At 34.8% G+C, this 16,462-nt stretch overlaps 3 protein-coding genes and 1 long non-coding RNA gene across 5 annotated transcripts; 1 reads left to right on the top strand and 3 right to left on the bottom strand.

Moving 5' to 3' along the window:
- Window positions 1–12: 12 nt before the first annotated feature.
- LOC143451638 (cilia- and flagella-associated protein 90-like) lies at window positions 13–2,452 on the bottom strand. Its single transcript, XM_076952340.1, has 3 exons — window positions 902–2,452; window positions 666–782; window positions 13–550 (listed from the first exon to the last, which is right to left on the bottom strand). The coding sequence occupies exons 1-3, from the start codon at window positions 1,040–1,042 to the stop codon at window positions 374–376; spliced, it is 435 nt and encodes a 144-aa protein (XP_076808455.1). The 5' UTR covers window positions 1,043–2,452; the 3' UTR covers window positions 13–373.
- A 154-nt stretch (window positions 2,453–2,606) lies between these two features.
- LOC143451637 (uncharacterized) lies at window positions 2,607–6,583 on the bottom strand. The gene is made up of 2 exons (XM_076952339.1): window positions 3,692–6,583; window positions 2,607–3,607 (listed from the first exon to the last, which is right to left on the bottom strand). The coding sequence occupies exons 1-2, from the start codon at window positions 5,662–5,664 to the stop codon at window positions 3,079–3,081; spliced, it is 2,502 nt and encodes an 833-aa protein (XP_076808454.1). The 5' UTR covers window positions 5,665–6,583; the 3' UTR covers window positions 2,607–3,078.
- Window positions 6,584–8,269: 1,686 nt separating this feature from the next.
- Window positions 8,270–9,298, top strand: LOC143451641 (uncharacterized). 2 transcript variants are annotated; one of them, XR_013114894.1, is made up of 3 exons: window positions 8,270–8,536; window positions 8,694–8,938; window positions 9,063–9,298. It is a non-coding gene; the product is annotated as an uncharacterized LOC143451641 (long non-coding RNA). The 2 variants fall into 2 exon arrangements; XR_013114893.1 differs by having other exon boundaries at window positions 8,694–9,298.
- Window positions 9,299–11,039: 1,741 nt separating this feature from the next.
- On the bottom strand, window positions 11,040–14,695 carry LOC143451639 (barrier-to-autointegration factor-like). The gene is made up of 3 exons (XM_076952341.1): window positions 11,838–14,695; window positions 11,646–11,727; window positions 11,040–11,316 (listed from the first exon to the last, which is right to left on the bottom strand). The coding sequence occupies exons 1-3, from the start codon at window positions 11,958–11,960 to the stop codon at window positions 11,213–11,215; spliced, it is 309 nt and encodes a 102-aa protein (XP_076808456.1). The 5' UTR covers window positions 11,961–14,695; the 3' UTR covers window positions 11,040–11,212.
- Window positions 14,696–16,462: the final 1,767 nt, after the last annotated feature.

The raw sequence follows: 16,462 nt of genomic DNA, 5'->3' as shown, positions 1-16,462 counted from the left end.
AACAATGCTCTATTCTATCACAATTAACAAACTTTATTTCCACGTACATTTACAAAGTCAACCACTAGTATAAATTTGGCAGCTACCATAAATATTATGGGCAATGGCTGCAAAAAGACCTTAATCTCATTTACACAAATCACAATGAAAAATGACACTACCACCCAATAAAGTAATGTAGCACATGATCAAACTAAGTATGAATTACCATGATCAAAAACACAATTAGAAAGCGCATATCCTTCAAAATCAGATGCAGTGTAGCGCATTGTAAACAACAAGCCTTGTTTTGATAAAATAACTAATAGTTTCACACACACCGTTATAATATACATAGCTGTACTTGATTGGCTGCAAGTTAAAATATCTCGCTTTAGCTAGGTGTAACGTTTCCGTAACTCTGTTGAGGAGTGAAGGTGACCCCGTTGTTGCTGAGAAATTCCCTCGTCTTGATTATCCTCACATGCTTTCGGTCTGGGAAGTCAACGTGCATGTTGAGCTTATGTCCATAGACGGTCGACATTAAGGTTGGCATTGGCTTCGAAAATTCCTGTAAACGCACAACATCTAGTTTTTAATTACCAAGAATCTGGCAAAGCGTCAACCTTTCTGAAAAAGTCATCGAAATTTTCGGAGTAGGCCTATGGTAATAATTAAAATGATACCTCATGATGGACACACAAGCCTCTGCTTTTCGCATGTTCCCGGTCACAACGATGGAGTTTGTTGTTAAAACCTTCGTTCCAGTTGTATAGGCGGTCGTATGTTGATCCCTCGCTAGTCTAGAAAAACAGATTTCACTAAAACGTTAACATTTTAAAACGAAACAATTGTGGTAAGCAAAAAAGTATTCAAATTTCGTGCAATCAACATTGTGTCTTCAATTTGGACGTTTTCAAACCTTCTTCTCGTTGTTGAAGTATGTCAAATTACGTGGTGCGTCACGGCTTGTTGGAATGGCTGAGTAAGAACTTTGAGCAGACAGTGGAAGTTGACCTTTCCTCACGAAAACATCATTAATGTTTAGAGGCTGTTCCATCATTGGTAGTTCCTATCTTTTGCTATTCGTTTAGATTTTATAGGCTTTTGCTAGTTTACTGGTTTATTGGGTTTAAACCTGCAGGTACCAATTACAGTATTGACAACTTTTAGCATATAAAATATATAATTGGGTTAGTACTAACTTCAGACAGTAAGCAGCACTTAGGCTACTGAAGGACTATTTCTGCATTTTCGGAGTCACCAAATTAAGCTACATTTTACAAGCGACACATTTTGAAGAAGTTGTTAATTACTTTACTTAATTCATACTTATTTTCACGATTTTCTGCTCAACTTAACGAAGCATAGTTTTGTTTTTAGGCTAGTTTCCTGGTTAGGCTAAGCTTTGACTTCCAAGTGCGGTACCGAAATATCGCAAATTTAGATAATATCTGCATCCATTAAAACCGGTAAAAGCTAAATTATGCTTGTATTAACTTGTCCATTAAAAAATATTCGTTTATTTATCTTGTGCCGCACGTTATGCTTTGTTTCTTGTGTCGAACTTTTCTTTGTGCTTCGTGCAATTTAACTCATAACCTGGTTACCACGGACCCCAAGCTGGCGTTTTATTACATTATCAACCACATGCGACGCTAAAGATAAATCGTGTCAAAATTTCTCAAAATTATTCTTGATGCATAAAGCCTACAACATTTGTATTTGTTACCTATTTACTATAAAAATTATTTATATGTTTGTTGCAGTACATAAGTAAAACTTTTTCTAAAGTATCTAAAGACATGCTGCATGATGTCAATGAAAAAACATTAAAAAATAAATAGTAAGGCCAAAGCCATGAAAATTTAGTGGCTAGTGCAGCCAGTTTTGTAAACAAAACACGAAATTATTTTCCTCAAAGTAGCTTCACATAACGGATTTCTGAAAAAAAAACAAAAATGATACTTCCTGCAAAACTTAACCACAAACAAAAATTAATCACAAAAAATAGTTATAGCAAGCCAAAAAATCCTTTGAAACCCTGCTTACTAGTTGAAAGAAGTTTTTGCTTTTTAACTCAAGTTAACCTATTATATACTTAACTTTTAAAAAACCTCTATTCTACCTTTAATCATTTTAAAATTTTACCTCAGATTGTATCATCATGAAAATACTAATTACGACATAGGTTAATCTTCAGAAATTATTTCTTCATTGTCCAAAAATGTTTGCTAACACTCTTTGTAAACATTGGCCTACAATAGAAAATCTATTGGTTGTGAAGTTGGTACGTTAAGATTAACATTAGAGATGCAGCAGTCATTTGCTTTTAACAACACATGTTTATTTTGACATATAAATTACGACTTGCATTAAGAAAATTTACTCTTTAGCAAATTAAGTGTCCAACGCATGAATAAACTGTTCCGCTTTTTAGTTACCGGTTCCAAAATCAATTAAAAATTTCTGACACAGTTTCCGTACATTTATCGACCATAATGTTTCAACATAAAACGATGACGTTCGTAGGCCTAAACATGTGATGGGCTTCTGGTGTTTTAATCACTCTGTGCTGTTTCAATATTGACTCTTCGGTTTCATCATTATGCCACTTTGTGACAAAATCCAGACGTGATGACTTTTAATGAAGTTAGTTAAAAGTAAAAACACAAAAATGATCAAAGCTTTGTACTTGACAAGAACTTAAATTACTCTATTTTAACAAAGCTTGATTGACATAGCCTATATGCATGAAAATTATTTACATCAAACAATTTACAAAAAATATGTTCTAATCTAATCGCTTGTACATGAGAACAGAACGGATACCTGTTCAACAAATACATAAAAAGAGGCACATATATGCACTCCTTTATAGAAGAATTAAACCTCGGGCAAGCAAAACAAAACGTGACCAAGATGTATGGAAAAACTTAAAAGTAATATGCATTAGTTATTTTCATCCAAACTAAATTATGTTTGATACTAAAACTGCTTTATTACATGACATCTGCTATAATTTTAAAGGAAAGTAAATGATTCACTTTCGAGCAAACAATATCCACTCGAAATATGTTTGTTTTGCAAACAACAAGATCAATGGGTTGCTGACACTGGGATGATCGTGGATATTTCAGCAAGAAGTTGCTTTATATCGGTACATTGATCTGCTACTATCCAGTCATCAACGTATGTCTCCAACTCGGTCAAAGCCTTTGAAAGCCACAATTTAGATGAAAGCAGATGTTTTCTCTTAAAGCAGCATTTTCCCATTATATACCAAACGTGCCCCAATCTTTTCGGACCACCCGCTTCGGGGTTCATTTTATAAACACTAAAAGAAGCATCTGCGATCTTGAGCGCCTGTTCAAAGTAATTCATTTTCATAAGACACTCACTGATGTAGCATAATGATGCTGCTTTCATTGTTTGGATTAAAACTGTGTGCATTGGTGAAAATAATTTATTGAAATCTTGTTGACGAGGAAATTTCTGTCGAAATAATGATAAATCGTCGTGGAAGAAATCATCATCCTGAGTTTCTCTATACAATTGTTTGGAAAACAGGTCATCTTGTAACAAATTGCTGAAAATGTCGTTATCTAGGAGTTCCATCGGCAGCTTCCTAAACACACAAAGTGCTTGGTTTACATTCTGTTTCACGTACAGCAAATATTTTCCAACTTGCTCATAAAACATTAAACAATACCACGGGTTTTGGTTCCAGGATAAATGTTTAAGCGCGGCTGTCACAATGGCAAATATTTCGTCATCTTCCTTTCGTAAGTTGATTAAACAAATCAAGGTTGCAAAACCAAGCAATATGCGACTGTTTCCGTCAAGCTGTTTAATGAATTGTAATGAAACTGACAAAGCATCTTCGTATTTCTTTAAATTCATAAATGCACTTGGAATTAGTGGAAGAAAAAAATTAATTTTATTTTCCAATTCGTTGCCTTCAAAACATTTCCATTCACAAGTTATTTCTTTGAACAACCCCAATTTATATCCTAAATGAAAACGCGTCTGTGAAACAAGATCTTTGGTAAGTTCAGAATTATTTCCTCTAACTGTTTCCTGAAGTTCCCAGCAGGTTGTAAAAAAGTCAATGGTAGCTCTCCCGCCAATGTTTTCAACTAAAGCTTGAACAAGGACATTGTTTGCTGGTTTCGAATGATATTCGTTTTCCTTTATGACATCATCCTGACATCCTTTGTTGCAATAAATCTTTACTCTAACTTCACATGCCAAGGAAAGAGCATAAAGCAGTTTATCTGCAAAATCACTGTCAATAACTTCATGTTTTCTTAAAGATCGAATGATATCATAACCAGAAAACTCAGGATCACAAACACCGTGAAGATTCCCCATAGCTGCAATAAATAATGTGATGCTTCGAAAAACAATTCGCTTTATGTTGAAAAGCGCGTCAAATTTATCAGGGGTTTTCATCTGCACAAACAATTGAAATGTTTTATTGTTACACGTTGCTGCATCTCGAAATGTGTTGAAATTTGCCAGGTCATTTTCAATTTGCTTTCGCACTACCAAATTTACATCTTGGTTAGTTTTCAAATTTTTAGAAAGTGTTTTTTTAACTAGTTTGGAGAAACTGCTGTAGATTTTGATGTACCCAGAAACAAAAAGTGTCTTTGTCAAGATATCTCCCAAGTGATATCCGTTCTTTAAATCCACATCTGTATCCAAATATTCCACCATCTTTGTCACAGGTTGAATGAGTTCGGTTGTCCATGGTTTATTTTTAGTTTTTTCTTGTCGACCTAGCGGAAATTTGCTTGCATACACCATCATACCATCAAACGATATGCCCCGTGGTGTATGAGCGTCATAGAACCAATTCATATCTTTGTTTTGGTTGTCATTTAGAGATGGGATACAAACACTTGGTATAATTGTTTCACCAAGACCAATGATAATGAACTGAAAAAGAACTGAATACCAACGAAAATATTCCGTCGTATTTTGGTATTCATGGCTGTCTACGTCGAAGTCGAGTAGACTTTTGTCTTCAAGCAAAATGACATGTTCAAAATCCGAGTACGGGGTCGCTTCTTTGCGGGCAATGGAACCCATCGCGGCTACCGAGTATCGACAAGGGGCTTTCCCCATTACAGCAATGCACTTGTCAGAAATCCTTCGCATAATAGAGACGTATTCTTCTGCGATATCAACCTGAAGTTCTTCCATAGTTTGAATTCTCTGCTTCTTCAGTTGGTGGTGCTTCTCTTCCGTCATACTGTAGTCGGTGGGCCTTAAGGACTCTAAAGTTTTTCTTGTTCTCATGCGAAGGCGTTTAAACTTTTTTCGTACGAGCTCAACAAAACGACATGAATTGAAATCGGTATGTGTTGCGTTTCCAATTGTAAACAAATGATGGTAAACATTTTTTAGATCTCCTCTGATTTTTTCGATATTTGAAGGTTTTCTCACAATGGCTGCATTTAAAAGAGCAGCGCTTCGAATCAAACTAAATTTTTCTGGACTTCTTTGCTTGTAAATTAAAGCTAATTTGTGAAATATTTTCGCTGATTTTGTAACATCTGTTTCTTTCCCATTTTCATCACAATTTTTTCTAAGTACTTTAACTAATTCAAGTTCTTTTTGCCATAATTCACCTTCGGAGTTTTTCTGGTAGGTTGCAATATTTTCTATATTTTGCATGATATCGTTTGGCGCGCAGTATAACTTGAAAAAGCTAGAACAGCAAGTAATGTTTATCTTTATGTTAAACGTCTTGTGTGTATTCTAAAAATGATAAAATACCATTTTCGTCCTTCAGAAGCTGGAGCGATGTCAGCGCACAAAAATATTTCGTAAACAACAGCATAAGACAACAATATGTAATTTATGGTCTGAACAACCTTGTCTAGCACTGTTGCTGACGTCAAAGCAAACACGACAGATTTAGCAACGCTGACAGCAAACTATAAGTTTAGAGTAAGTCGGTATATTTAACATAGTAATATACTTAACGCTGACAATGGTGGTAATGATAATAAGAGTCATAGACAATGAACGTAATTGAAATAACCGGTGTTGCCCTTAAAAAGGTTTCAAATTCTTTGCTATATTATTATGTTATAGCGGCGACTATTTGTAACGTATTGGTTTCCATCATTATCCACTTCGTCGTTTCTACTCATCGCCATTCTCCGTTACCACATACTTGCCCTGTACCGCTATTGTTTATTATAATAAAGCAGATTGTTTGAAAATGTTATTGTCAAAATTCATCCTTGAATAATTATTACGTCATTGTTATCATTACCCTCATTGTCGTCATTTTCTGGCAACCTGTGTTTACGTTGTTTGCGATAGTTGGCTTGGCAATGGTTTTGGTCTAACAGCCTAGCGATAAGAACAGCTTTTTCTACTACTAAACCTATTTCGTCCCTCTATTTCTAGCCTATAACTGCCCATTATGTACCAGGTTGCACGTCGCTATTTGATTGCTGCACTACTTTTAATATTGCTGCTTTGAGAACCTTTCCCTTTAATCTTCCCAGTCTTTTAATCTATCCCTTTAGCCTGATTGATTCACTAAAGACATTTCACAAACGTACATAACATGTACACTAGCCTGGATAAGTGCTGTAACGCGAGCAGTAGAATAATTGTGCCCTTTGGCGCCACCATTACTACTTGCCTGAAAACAAAAATATGGCACTGGGTTTGGCGAAACTGGAAACTTGTTTGTACTTCTGGCCTCAGCACTTTTCTTTGTTTTAGAAAGAGTAGGCTACATATGATGTGCTTGAGCTGGTGCTTCACTACGTTCGCATTCAATACTTGACTTAGCCAGTCCCATGCACGATTTCACAATATTAGTATTTCTTCTTTGAAAACAAGATAATTTTCTTTTTTGATTTAATTGAGACCAGTATTTTTTTCAAGTTTATACATAAATTTCAAGGTATGACTCCAACAGCCCAAAGACAAACTACTAAAACAAGGTTTTAATGGTACAGTGTCAGTTGCCCTGACTGACCAATTTGTTTTGGCAACTTTGTTTCTGCAATCAATACTGGTTTATACGTTCATCATTGCACTGGGGTGTTACCTTTGCAGATTTTTCTGCATATTTTGATTCGTATTACTCTATCTAAACTAACGATATAATTTCGTAATTATCTTGTCCCACTCACACGTATAAGCATTCAATTAGTTATCGTTCGTCCTAACAAAACAAACGTTTATATTTATAGTATACTTAAAGCGCTACTTAAAGTGTTTGATGACCAGCAGTTTGATGTCGATGAACGATAAAGTTTAAACGGTTCGTAAAGGTTAAGAGAAAAATAGTATCACGTACAGGTTGCGAATACACGAGAGTTTTTCGTTCGAGTAGTTTTACATCAGCTGAAAATACAAATATATGTTTCCAACAAAACTTAAACAGATCCGAAACCTCAATAAAAACTATAACAAAACCATATACAACAAAAAATTAGTTTTTGTTTGAAAGCACTGCTTGATGTTAAACATCACTGGATTGTTTTCATCAAGTGAAACTTATAATTCATGCACAGTGTTGTTCTATTTACCAATTTACATTTTCCATTTCATTTTCATTTTTTCATTCCATTTTCATTTTCCATCGATTTTCCGTTTCAGTAGTTGAGGTAGTTTGTTAGTATGTGTAACATAAGTATTTTGGGGTACAGTGATGATGTAAGACAAGTTTCGTATCTTTAAATCACGTCTAAACCTCTTAACTTGAAACAAATTAAGCAATTGTGTCTTTTTGCTGACGCAAGCACTTTTTACAGCAAAATTAGTTGTTATGCAACATTGGTTTCTAACCCGTCTGAATGCTTTTGTCATACTTTTCACCTCTGGCATAATTAAAACGCTGATTGGCTGCTCGTCGATTTTATTTTTACCTTTCCTACATTGACTGTGTTCTGTTAAGTAATTCTTCAAATCCCTTTTTACCCTGAAGAAGTTAACCGAGGTTTTGTTCGAACAAGACTTGGAAAATTTTTTAGTTTGCTTAGTTGTCAGTCAGTCGCTTATGTGTTTAAAGCTTACCTTACTGTTAAAACTGGGACGTTGCCAACCAAATCATTCTTGTACTTAACTGCTGATAAGCTGAACATTTATAGTTATGGACACGACGTAGGCTTAAGAATAAATCCCATTGTTTGTAGTGTTCGAGTAGCTGGAACTGCATGATAGTGCCTTATCGCTATTGTGGCTTATCTATTTGAGCGGACAATAGAATAAACAAGACGATGTTACCATTTTCTTTTATTTTCTCAGTTTTCAGATTTAGGTTTCTAAAGATTTTGTTTTAAATCAGTTTTTTGTTGAATGAAAATGAACAAACAAATAATGGAAATGAAGTCAAAGATTTTGTGGCTGTCTGTCTTCGCCATCATGATTGTAGGTTCATTGGGTTCTGTGTCTACCTGTAACGACTCTAGAGGATATTACAAGAACTGCATGACGCCTGGAAATTGCTTTTTCTCGACCAGGGTGAGCCTAACTTGGCAACCATGCCAATGCCTGCACCCGAGTTTCTACTGCCACGGTGAGTTGTCTTTTAATTGATGATCCTTTTTTCTTTGTAAAACACCATATTTGGATGCCAGTAAAGAGTTTTTGATTTTGCAGAGGCCTATGCTTTGGCGACAGTGACGATAACTGCAAAAAAAGTTGAATCGTATTAAACGGGTGCTTTGTTACAGGTACAACGGGTACAAGAACTGCATGACGCCTGGAAGTTTCTTTTTCCCGACCAGTGAGCCTAACCATGCCGATGTGTGCACCCGGGTTTCTACTGCCACGGTAGCTTAACGTTTTCGCTTTGATGATCCATTTTTCTGTGTACAACATCGTATTTCGCTGCTATTTGGGAGTTTTTGATTTTGCATGGTCCAATCCCTCCGACTGGACGTGAGAATTGGCGACAATGATGATAACTGCTTAAAAAGTTGAGTCATATTAAACCGGTGCATAGTTTAATAAAATAAAATTACCCGAACTCACAACTCTTCAGGTTTGACAAATTTTCATTTCACTGATTCTATTCTCTATTTCGGGTTTGTATTATGTAGATGCAAGTGTATTGAAGGATTCGTGACTTCGGTGCTAAAATATAAACTTCGCTTCGGGATGCATCACAATTGCTTGTGTTGTTAATTATTAATTTCTTGAAATATGCACGACCTTATAATGTTGTTAGCTCAAAGAATAATTTTGTTAGTTTAGCCCCGCGATTGTTTAATCAACAATACGTTTTTATTAAATGCTTGGTGACGTTGCTGTTGTTGTCGGTGTTTATAGGTTCAATTTACTACATTGGTTTCTACTGCTGGTTGTATATTTTCAGTATGCGGTGACATCATACTGTCAATGACATTTAAGAAGTGGTGTGACAAATAGATAGACTAGGTCACTAGGGTAACCATAATTCAATTGCCACAAAAATGGTCGGTAACAATCGGTGGCAAAAAAAACAACCACAACTATAATCATAACTATAACGCTTACATCATGTGAAATTGTTACTTTACTTGGTTGCTAAAAGTATGTTTTGCGTAACCTAATCTAGGTAAATTGGAGCAAAGACGGTCCCTATACCCCCACTCAAAACAATAAGGACACCTAGTGCGCTCACTTAAAGGTGTGGTTCCAAAAGTATGAGTTGTACGGTGGCAGATTTAAGTTTCTAATAAAATATATTGTCTTATAGTGAGTGGACCATACTACCACTGCTGGTCAGCGTCTGTCTGTAGCGTATTGGTACTTGAGAAAAGAGTAGATTGCTGATATTGCAAACGAATTTAGCAACTTACTGCCAAAAATCATCCATCCATTTTTTCGTTTTAGAATACGCTCTTTGAGGCTTGGGTCGCGAGATGTTCATCAAACTCAGACTTTGGTCGCGCCTAAAGAAAACTGGGGAGCCGCTGACTTAAGGCGTGCACAACAGTTCAACTTCTTGTTTTTATTGAAATGAATGAGAAGTGAAAGTAAAACAATCAAAAGATCTTTCTATATCAAAAATGGTCGCAGTCCTAAAGTCAAACTTGGTGTCAATTTAATCAAATTAAGGACAAAGTTTTACAATGGAATAAATTGCATTATTTTTCGTATATGTAGCCACAGTTAATGGCTCAAGACAGTTGTAAGAGTCGCCATATTTGGATTGTCACCATTCAGCGCTCACAAAACACTGAAATACAAATCATTTTCTTTGGGAGATATTTTTTTCGTCATTATGAGCTGTATTTAATGAAAGCAAACGTTTGCTCATGGCAACCTTTTCGCTGTGACGTTTTTAATATTTTTATTAAATAATCTGCTGTTTTCATTGTATGCTGTCGTGTTTATGTGTAGCTATAGCATTATAGCATCGTGTATATGTTTAAGCTAATGCTATACTGGTCAAAGCAAAGTTGAAGTGTCAATCATAAGTTATCGGTATGTCCTGTTGTGCCATAAACGTTTGCGTTAATATCTTGATTCAAAAAGGCATTACAAGTTAAGCAGAGAAACAACTAAAGACTATCTTGTTTAAACGAGCACTTTTAACCCGGATTTTAAGTTTGTTTATTTGTTTGCCGTCTTTGAGGAACTTTGGCGCCGACGTTGTTCAGCCAACAAATTTGTTACATGCACTTGAAGGTAAAGTCATAGATGTGTATCGATGCTCCTTTCTTGACTTGTGCTGCGACGTTTTTTACTTCTGACAAAAATCTCTTATTGTTGCCACACATTGATGCCGAGGTATTTTTGCTGCCCGTGCTGTCATTAATTGCTGCTGCGTTAATTACGGATATTAAAGTCAACTGTTTAAACGAACTTAAAGTGAATTTAATTTCGAGTTGTAGACAGGCGAAAGTGCCTCTTGTAGACGTGTAGTGATTGATTGATGAGGCTGAATTGTTAGTTTAAGTCACTCGTATGTTGCCGGTTTGTAGCTTAAGAGTATCGCGAACCGACGTTTAAAGAATTTGAATGGTGGAATGGTGAATTTTAATTATGAACTCTGCGTTGAATCAGTTTTACTTTATGTAATACAATATACGTCGATGTAATACATTATTTTATTTTATTAAACACAATTAGTAAATGCAATTATATGCATTACCACAGTTACATGATATTAAAGTGAGTAATGTGATAGTAGATAGATATAATTACATGATATTAAAATAATACATGAGTTACACGCTGCTAAACTACATGCAACTACATTACATTACATCAATGTTCCCTCAAAGCTGCGCGCGTGCACAAATGCGCACTGCTGACACGGTCTCCGCGCACAGAAAAACTGTGCTGCGCACAAGAAAAAAATCCAACCTGAATTGAAAATAAAATAAACGCATAATAATGGCCACAGTGCGCACGTGGCTCGTCTGATGTTGCTCACAGTGGTCCAAGGGACCGTTCAGGGAGTTGGTGTGTTTGCTCAGACTCGTGAAAAATTAGAGGGAACATTGCATTACATGATAAAGTTTTGACGCCATTTAAGCAAACCAAAATAGGCTGGTCTAGCATAATAAGGACGAATTTGGAGCCATTCAACAAATCTGTTCTGGTCTCCTTGCAGGACGAGAAATTGAAAATTGAAATTGTTTATCCGATAAACCTTCTACGCCATTCAAGCAAAGCATCATGGACTTGCTTACCACAATGAGGAGAAATCCCAAGCCAATTAACAAATTCTTTTTGATTTTTCAGTACGAGAAGTTGCACAAGAAGTTGTTCAGCCTAAAAACATAAATATTTGAGTTTTACTTTAATTACGTTCATGCATTTCCAGTGTATTATGCTTTCTCAAGTAAATCATGTCATTTCGCACAATCCAAAAGTGTTCTTACACAAAAAATTCCATTTTGTTTTAGACTTTGTTCGTAAACAGGTCCTATTCCAGGAAGAGCCCTAATGGAATTGTTTAACATAGGAGTGGAAACGAAGTCCGCATAAACTTTAGAAACACTCATCACACTGTATTTAAAACTTCTTTAAAAAATAAGAATAAAGTTAAAACCATTGTCAAAGGAAATGCATTATATTTGACATTCTACCAGATTATAAGGCCTTTACAGCGTATATACGGTATACAGGGGTGTACTAGTGATGGAGTATAATCGTTTGAAGAAATTAAACAATACTATAAATATGCCAATAAAAAACATATTTAAGCTGTACAAAATGTGCCGGTAACGAAAATCTAATTAAAGCTTCAAAAATTTTTAAAAGCGTTATAATTATCAAAAAATTAATTTCGTACTAAAACTTGCAAATATTTCAAAATGGAGCAATTTTTATGTTAAAAATTAACAAGTATTAACATTTTTTGTGTTAACCAATTGTTTGCACCTTTACTTATTGCCCTCTGTCGCACTTTCACCGTCAGTCTATGTTGTTTGCAATGAGTTTATTGTTCATTTTATCGCACATCTTTTCACTTCATCATAGTGTTTTTTAAAATTTATTGAATGTCCACAATTATGAAAGCATTCGAATAACATATCAGCTGCCTAGTCAAAGCCTAGTGATTTTTTTATCCGTTAACTACAGAATTTAGGTAATTACTAGGGCAACCAAAAGTCAATATGGTCAATTTTTTTACCTGCTCAGAATGCTATGAAACAAGCACAAAACGAATTTCAGCTTTGTACGACGTGTGGTATAGAAGTTATTAGGTCAGATAAAGTCAAAATGTTTCGTTAGGTCTTTTTTTTAGGTCAAAATCTATTAAACTTGTAATTTTGTAAACATTTTGTAATATTATTCTTCCGTTTTTCTCTTTTCTTGTACCGCAAACAATTCCAGTCCCGCAAATTTTACTTAGAACCAAAGCCACAAAGAGAAGGAAAGCTTTTCAGCGCGTTTGGTGACGTCACGACGTGACGGCATTGCATTTGAAACTGCAAGTTGTCAATCTTAATACGCAGAAACGAAAAAAAAGTCAACACTAGAAAAGCATTTTGTCATTTTTAAATGCAGCTTTAGATTAAAAAGTTGCTGTAGACAGTGTAAAGACTATCAGTATAGCGTTTTTCAAAATGAGGTCAATATTTAAACGTTTTAGGTCAAAATAAGGTCAATATTTAAACTTTTTAGATCAAAATGAGGTCAAAATTTGCAAATTTTAAGGTCAAAATTTAAAATTTTTAGGTCAAAAAACTGGTTGCCCTAGTAATTAGTAGTTTCATTAACGCGCATCAATTGCTTGTGAGCGAATAATGCTTGTCTGTCGTTGCAGTTCGTCATAAAACCTACTGTTGTTGATATGGTAGCCTACTTGAAGATTGAAATTAAAGTTTTTAAAAGAAGTACACCAGGAAATAATAAGTAAAATTTGTTTCTAGGCGTAAGTGCCTATGATTGTACACTGTCGGGAAAGCTTTGTTCTTTATATGATTTTTCATTTGTTTTCTATGTTATATTTTTTGATTTGTTTTTCATTTGTTTGGCTATGTTATACCAAACGACATTTCAGTCTTTGTTCTAGATACGAACTATAACTAAACTTATATAGTTGTCATAGCAATGTCAAACTAGTTCAACAAAGCCGTTTATTTTAACTGTTGTAAATGGGTTTCATATCATTATAAAGATGTCAGCGTATTATTGTTATTTACTCTCTATATATCATATTTGCGAAATAATCAATACTTGCCAGCCCCACCAAATTCAAACAAACCTTAGTCTGGAACTGCAACCAACTATCACTAAAAGCCATAAAATTCAGCCCACATCGACATCACATGCGCTTTGGACCGGAACATTTCTTACTTTTTTAATTTGACGTGCTGAGTGCGACAGACGCAAACAAGTAAAACTTCAATAACAACAACTTAAATAACAAAGCATAAATCATTCCTCGAAAGTAAGATAGTCATTTCGTAAAACACATCACAAAATGCGGTTGTGTGTATAGTTTACGAAATGCAAAAATTGTTAACGTAATGGCATCATATTATTATCACAAATATAGTTTATATACTATTATATATGATCTGCTATATCGCTCAGATTAAGAGAATGTATTTGTTTTATTCCTCGTTAAACCTATTCAACTTCTTCATAGGCTATAAGTAAGTTGATTTTTGAAAAAGTAAGTAAGTTGGTTGATTTTTAAGTAAGTAAGTTATATATATATATACTATAAGTAAGCTGATTTTTAGGCAAAAATAAAAAATAACTTATTAACAGTCAGTTACGTTCTTTACAACACGAATGATTAATTGTTAAATTGCGGACAAAAGAAATATAAGTATTTATCTTTTCATCTTTATTAGCTTAAGGCGTAACTTCACATGATTCCTTAACTTAACGCAACGTAGTTGTCATGGCAATGTCAACCTAGTTCAACAAAGTCGTTTAATTTGACTTTTGTAAATGGGTTCATTCCATTATAAAGATGTCAGCGTATTATTGTTATTTACCCTTTATATATTCAACAGGCAAAAACCTTTATCGCTTTTAACACAAAAGCTAACAATTTTCCCAATAGCCGTTACACTGTAGTTGTGTGCATCTTATATTCTCATGTCGCAATTATCGATTGAATGAGATAACATAATTAAATTGAACGAAGTTTATTATTCTTCGCGTTAACGTTTTGTTGCCACTGCTTTGATTTTCTAATCTTTTAACCAACTCCATATTTTCCATCACCGAGCTGATTGTAAAAGAAGTTAACAGCAATCTTTGACAAGCTTTTGAACAAACCTATACAGAACAACTGTGAAGAATGGCATAAGATGCTGCATTTATACAACATCTGCAGGAAATGGATTAAATCACGGTTTAGTGTTGACTATGCCGATGGTTAATTCTATTGTGACCGCAAAGATATGTTGTTATCTTAATCCCAATATTTATTGTTATTGTTGCGTTGCGTATCAAGCGTACCGGATGTAGACCATACATCAATTCATCGATTCAAAAATCGAGTCATAAGCTAAGTAAAGGTATTAATGAGTTATGAGTGTACAATGTTGTATATCTGTGATGACGTTGTCAGAAATATTCATCAAACCCGGTTTGACTGATGGTAGGATTTCGAAACTCATTTATAAAAAGAAAATATCACCTAGTTATTTAAGGCGCTGACATCACAGACATAAAATCACTCTGTATAAATTACTATAATTTGATTTGAACAGGAAAATAGCTGAACATTAATACAGGAAATGATAGATACGTAACTAATACGTCACATGTATAAAAACGCTATAAACGCTAAGTCATGATTGGTTACTTAAAACATTGCAATACTTCCTCACAATCTTCTTATCCTCAAGTCAAGTGTTAATATGTGCATGGTATACAGTATGTTGTCATAGACTTTATCTTAGTTTTTCATATCAATGTTCGGCGTACTTATTAAGTAATTAGACAATAAATTTGTGTTTATCTAGCAATATATATAAGACGCGTATAAAAAAATAAATATTCACGCCTTGAGATAAGATTCATTAGCATCGAGGTACAGCCAATAACGTCGACATCATGCAATCGTCATCTCACTTAATAATAAGAATGATATAAGCCGCCTACAATTGGAATGTGACAAGTAGCCAGTCTATTGCAAATACGTCAGATAGAGCAATGCGCATCACTTTATTTGTCATGGATGTTTATTGGAATGCTTTACTTGTTGGCTCATGTCGCTTTGTCTTGATTGCATTCTGCTGGTTCGTTTCTGCCTTTGTCATGGCGTGCTTACATATAACTGCCCACATGATTCGTATTTTACTAGACGGACAAAAGTCATGTGTCTTCACTCATTTTAATATTTTCCATTGACAGATGCGTAGTTTATGGTTAACGTAGTTAAGTTAGAGCAAAGTTGAAGTACAGATAAATTTTTCCAAAATCGAAATTGGAACTTGGTAAAATTTGTTTGAATTTATTTTTCGTAAAAGTTTCTTGTCGCATGATGCCGCTACGGTGCGAAGCCCCGTCTTGCCGGCTTAGCCAGTATGGAACGTATTACGCATCGGACAGTGTATACTTGTGAATTTCTGACGGGTAGCAGCAGATGGTTGTGCCCCAATTGATGGCTAATGGATCTGCTTCTACGATTACGCAACTATTACTGGAGAAGGCACAAGTATACGAAAAAAAGTATGTTGAGTCTCTTAACTTCAGACAATATTGTTTTAATTTAAACATGTAGAGTGTTTTGCGCGATTGAATACATGAATACATGAATGCATGCACATTTTACATTGTAATGTTGACTGGCTTGTCATAAATACCTATAGATGGAGTCATACTCCCTCGGGACAATATGGAGTTACGCAAAGTTGAAAACATGGTAGAAAATGGGTAAAAGAGAAGAAAAGAAAAAATGTTGCTGGTAAAATGTTTATAGTTACAAAAGAGCGGGTAATCGACAAGTCAAAGGAATAAGCAAACAACTTGAGACGTAGAAAGTGGTCTATTACACCAGACATTTTTCAACATCATTATTATGCAGCAAGCA

Source organism: Clavelina lepadiformis, chromosome 4 (genome assembly GCF_947623445.1).
Source record: "Clavelina lepadiformis chromosome 4, kaClaLepa1.1, whole genome shotgun sequence".
NCBI classification, from domain to species: Eukaryota; Metazoa; Chordata; class Ascidiacea; order Aplousobranchia; family Clavelinidae; genus Clavelina; species Clavelina lepadiformis.
Note: the sequence above shows the minus strand (reverse complement) of the source record. Positions and strands in the feature narration are given on the sequence as shown.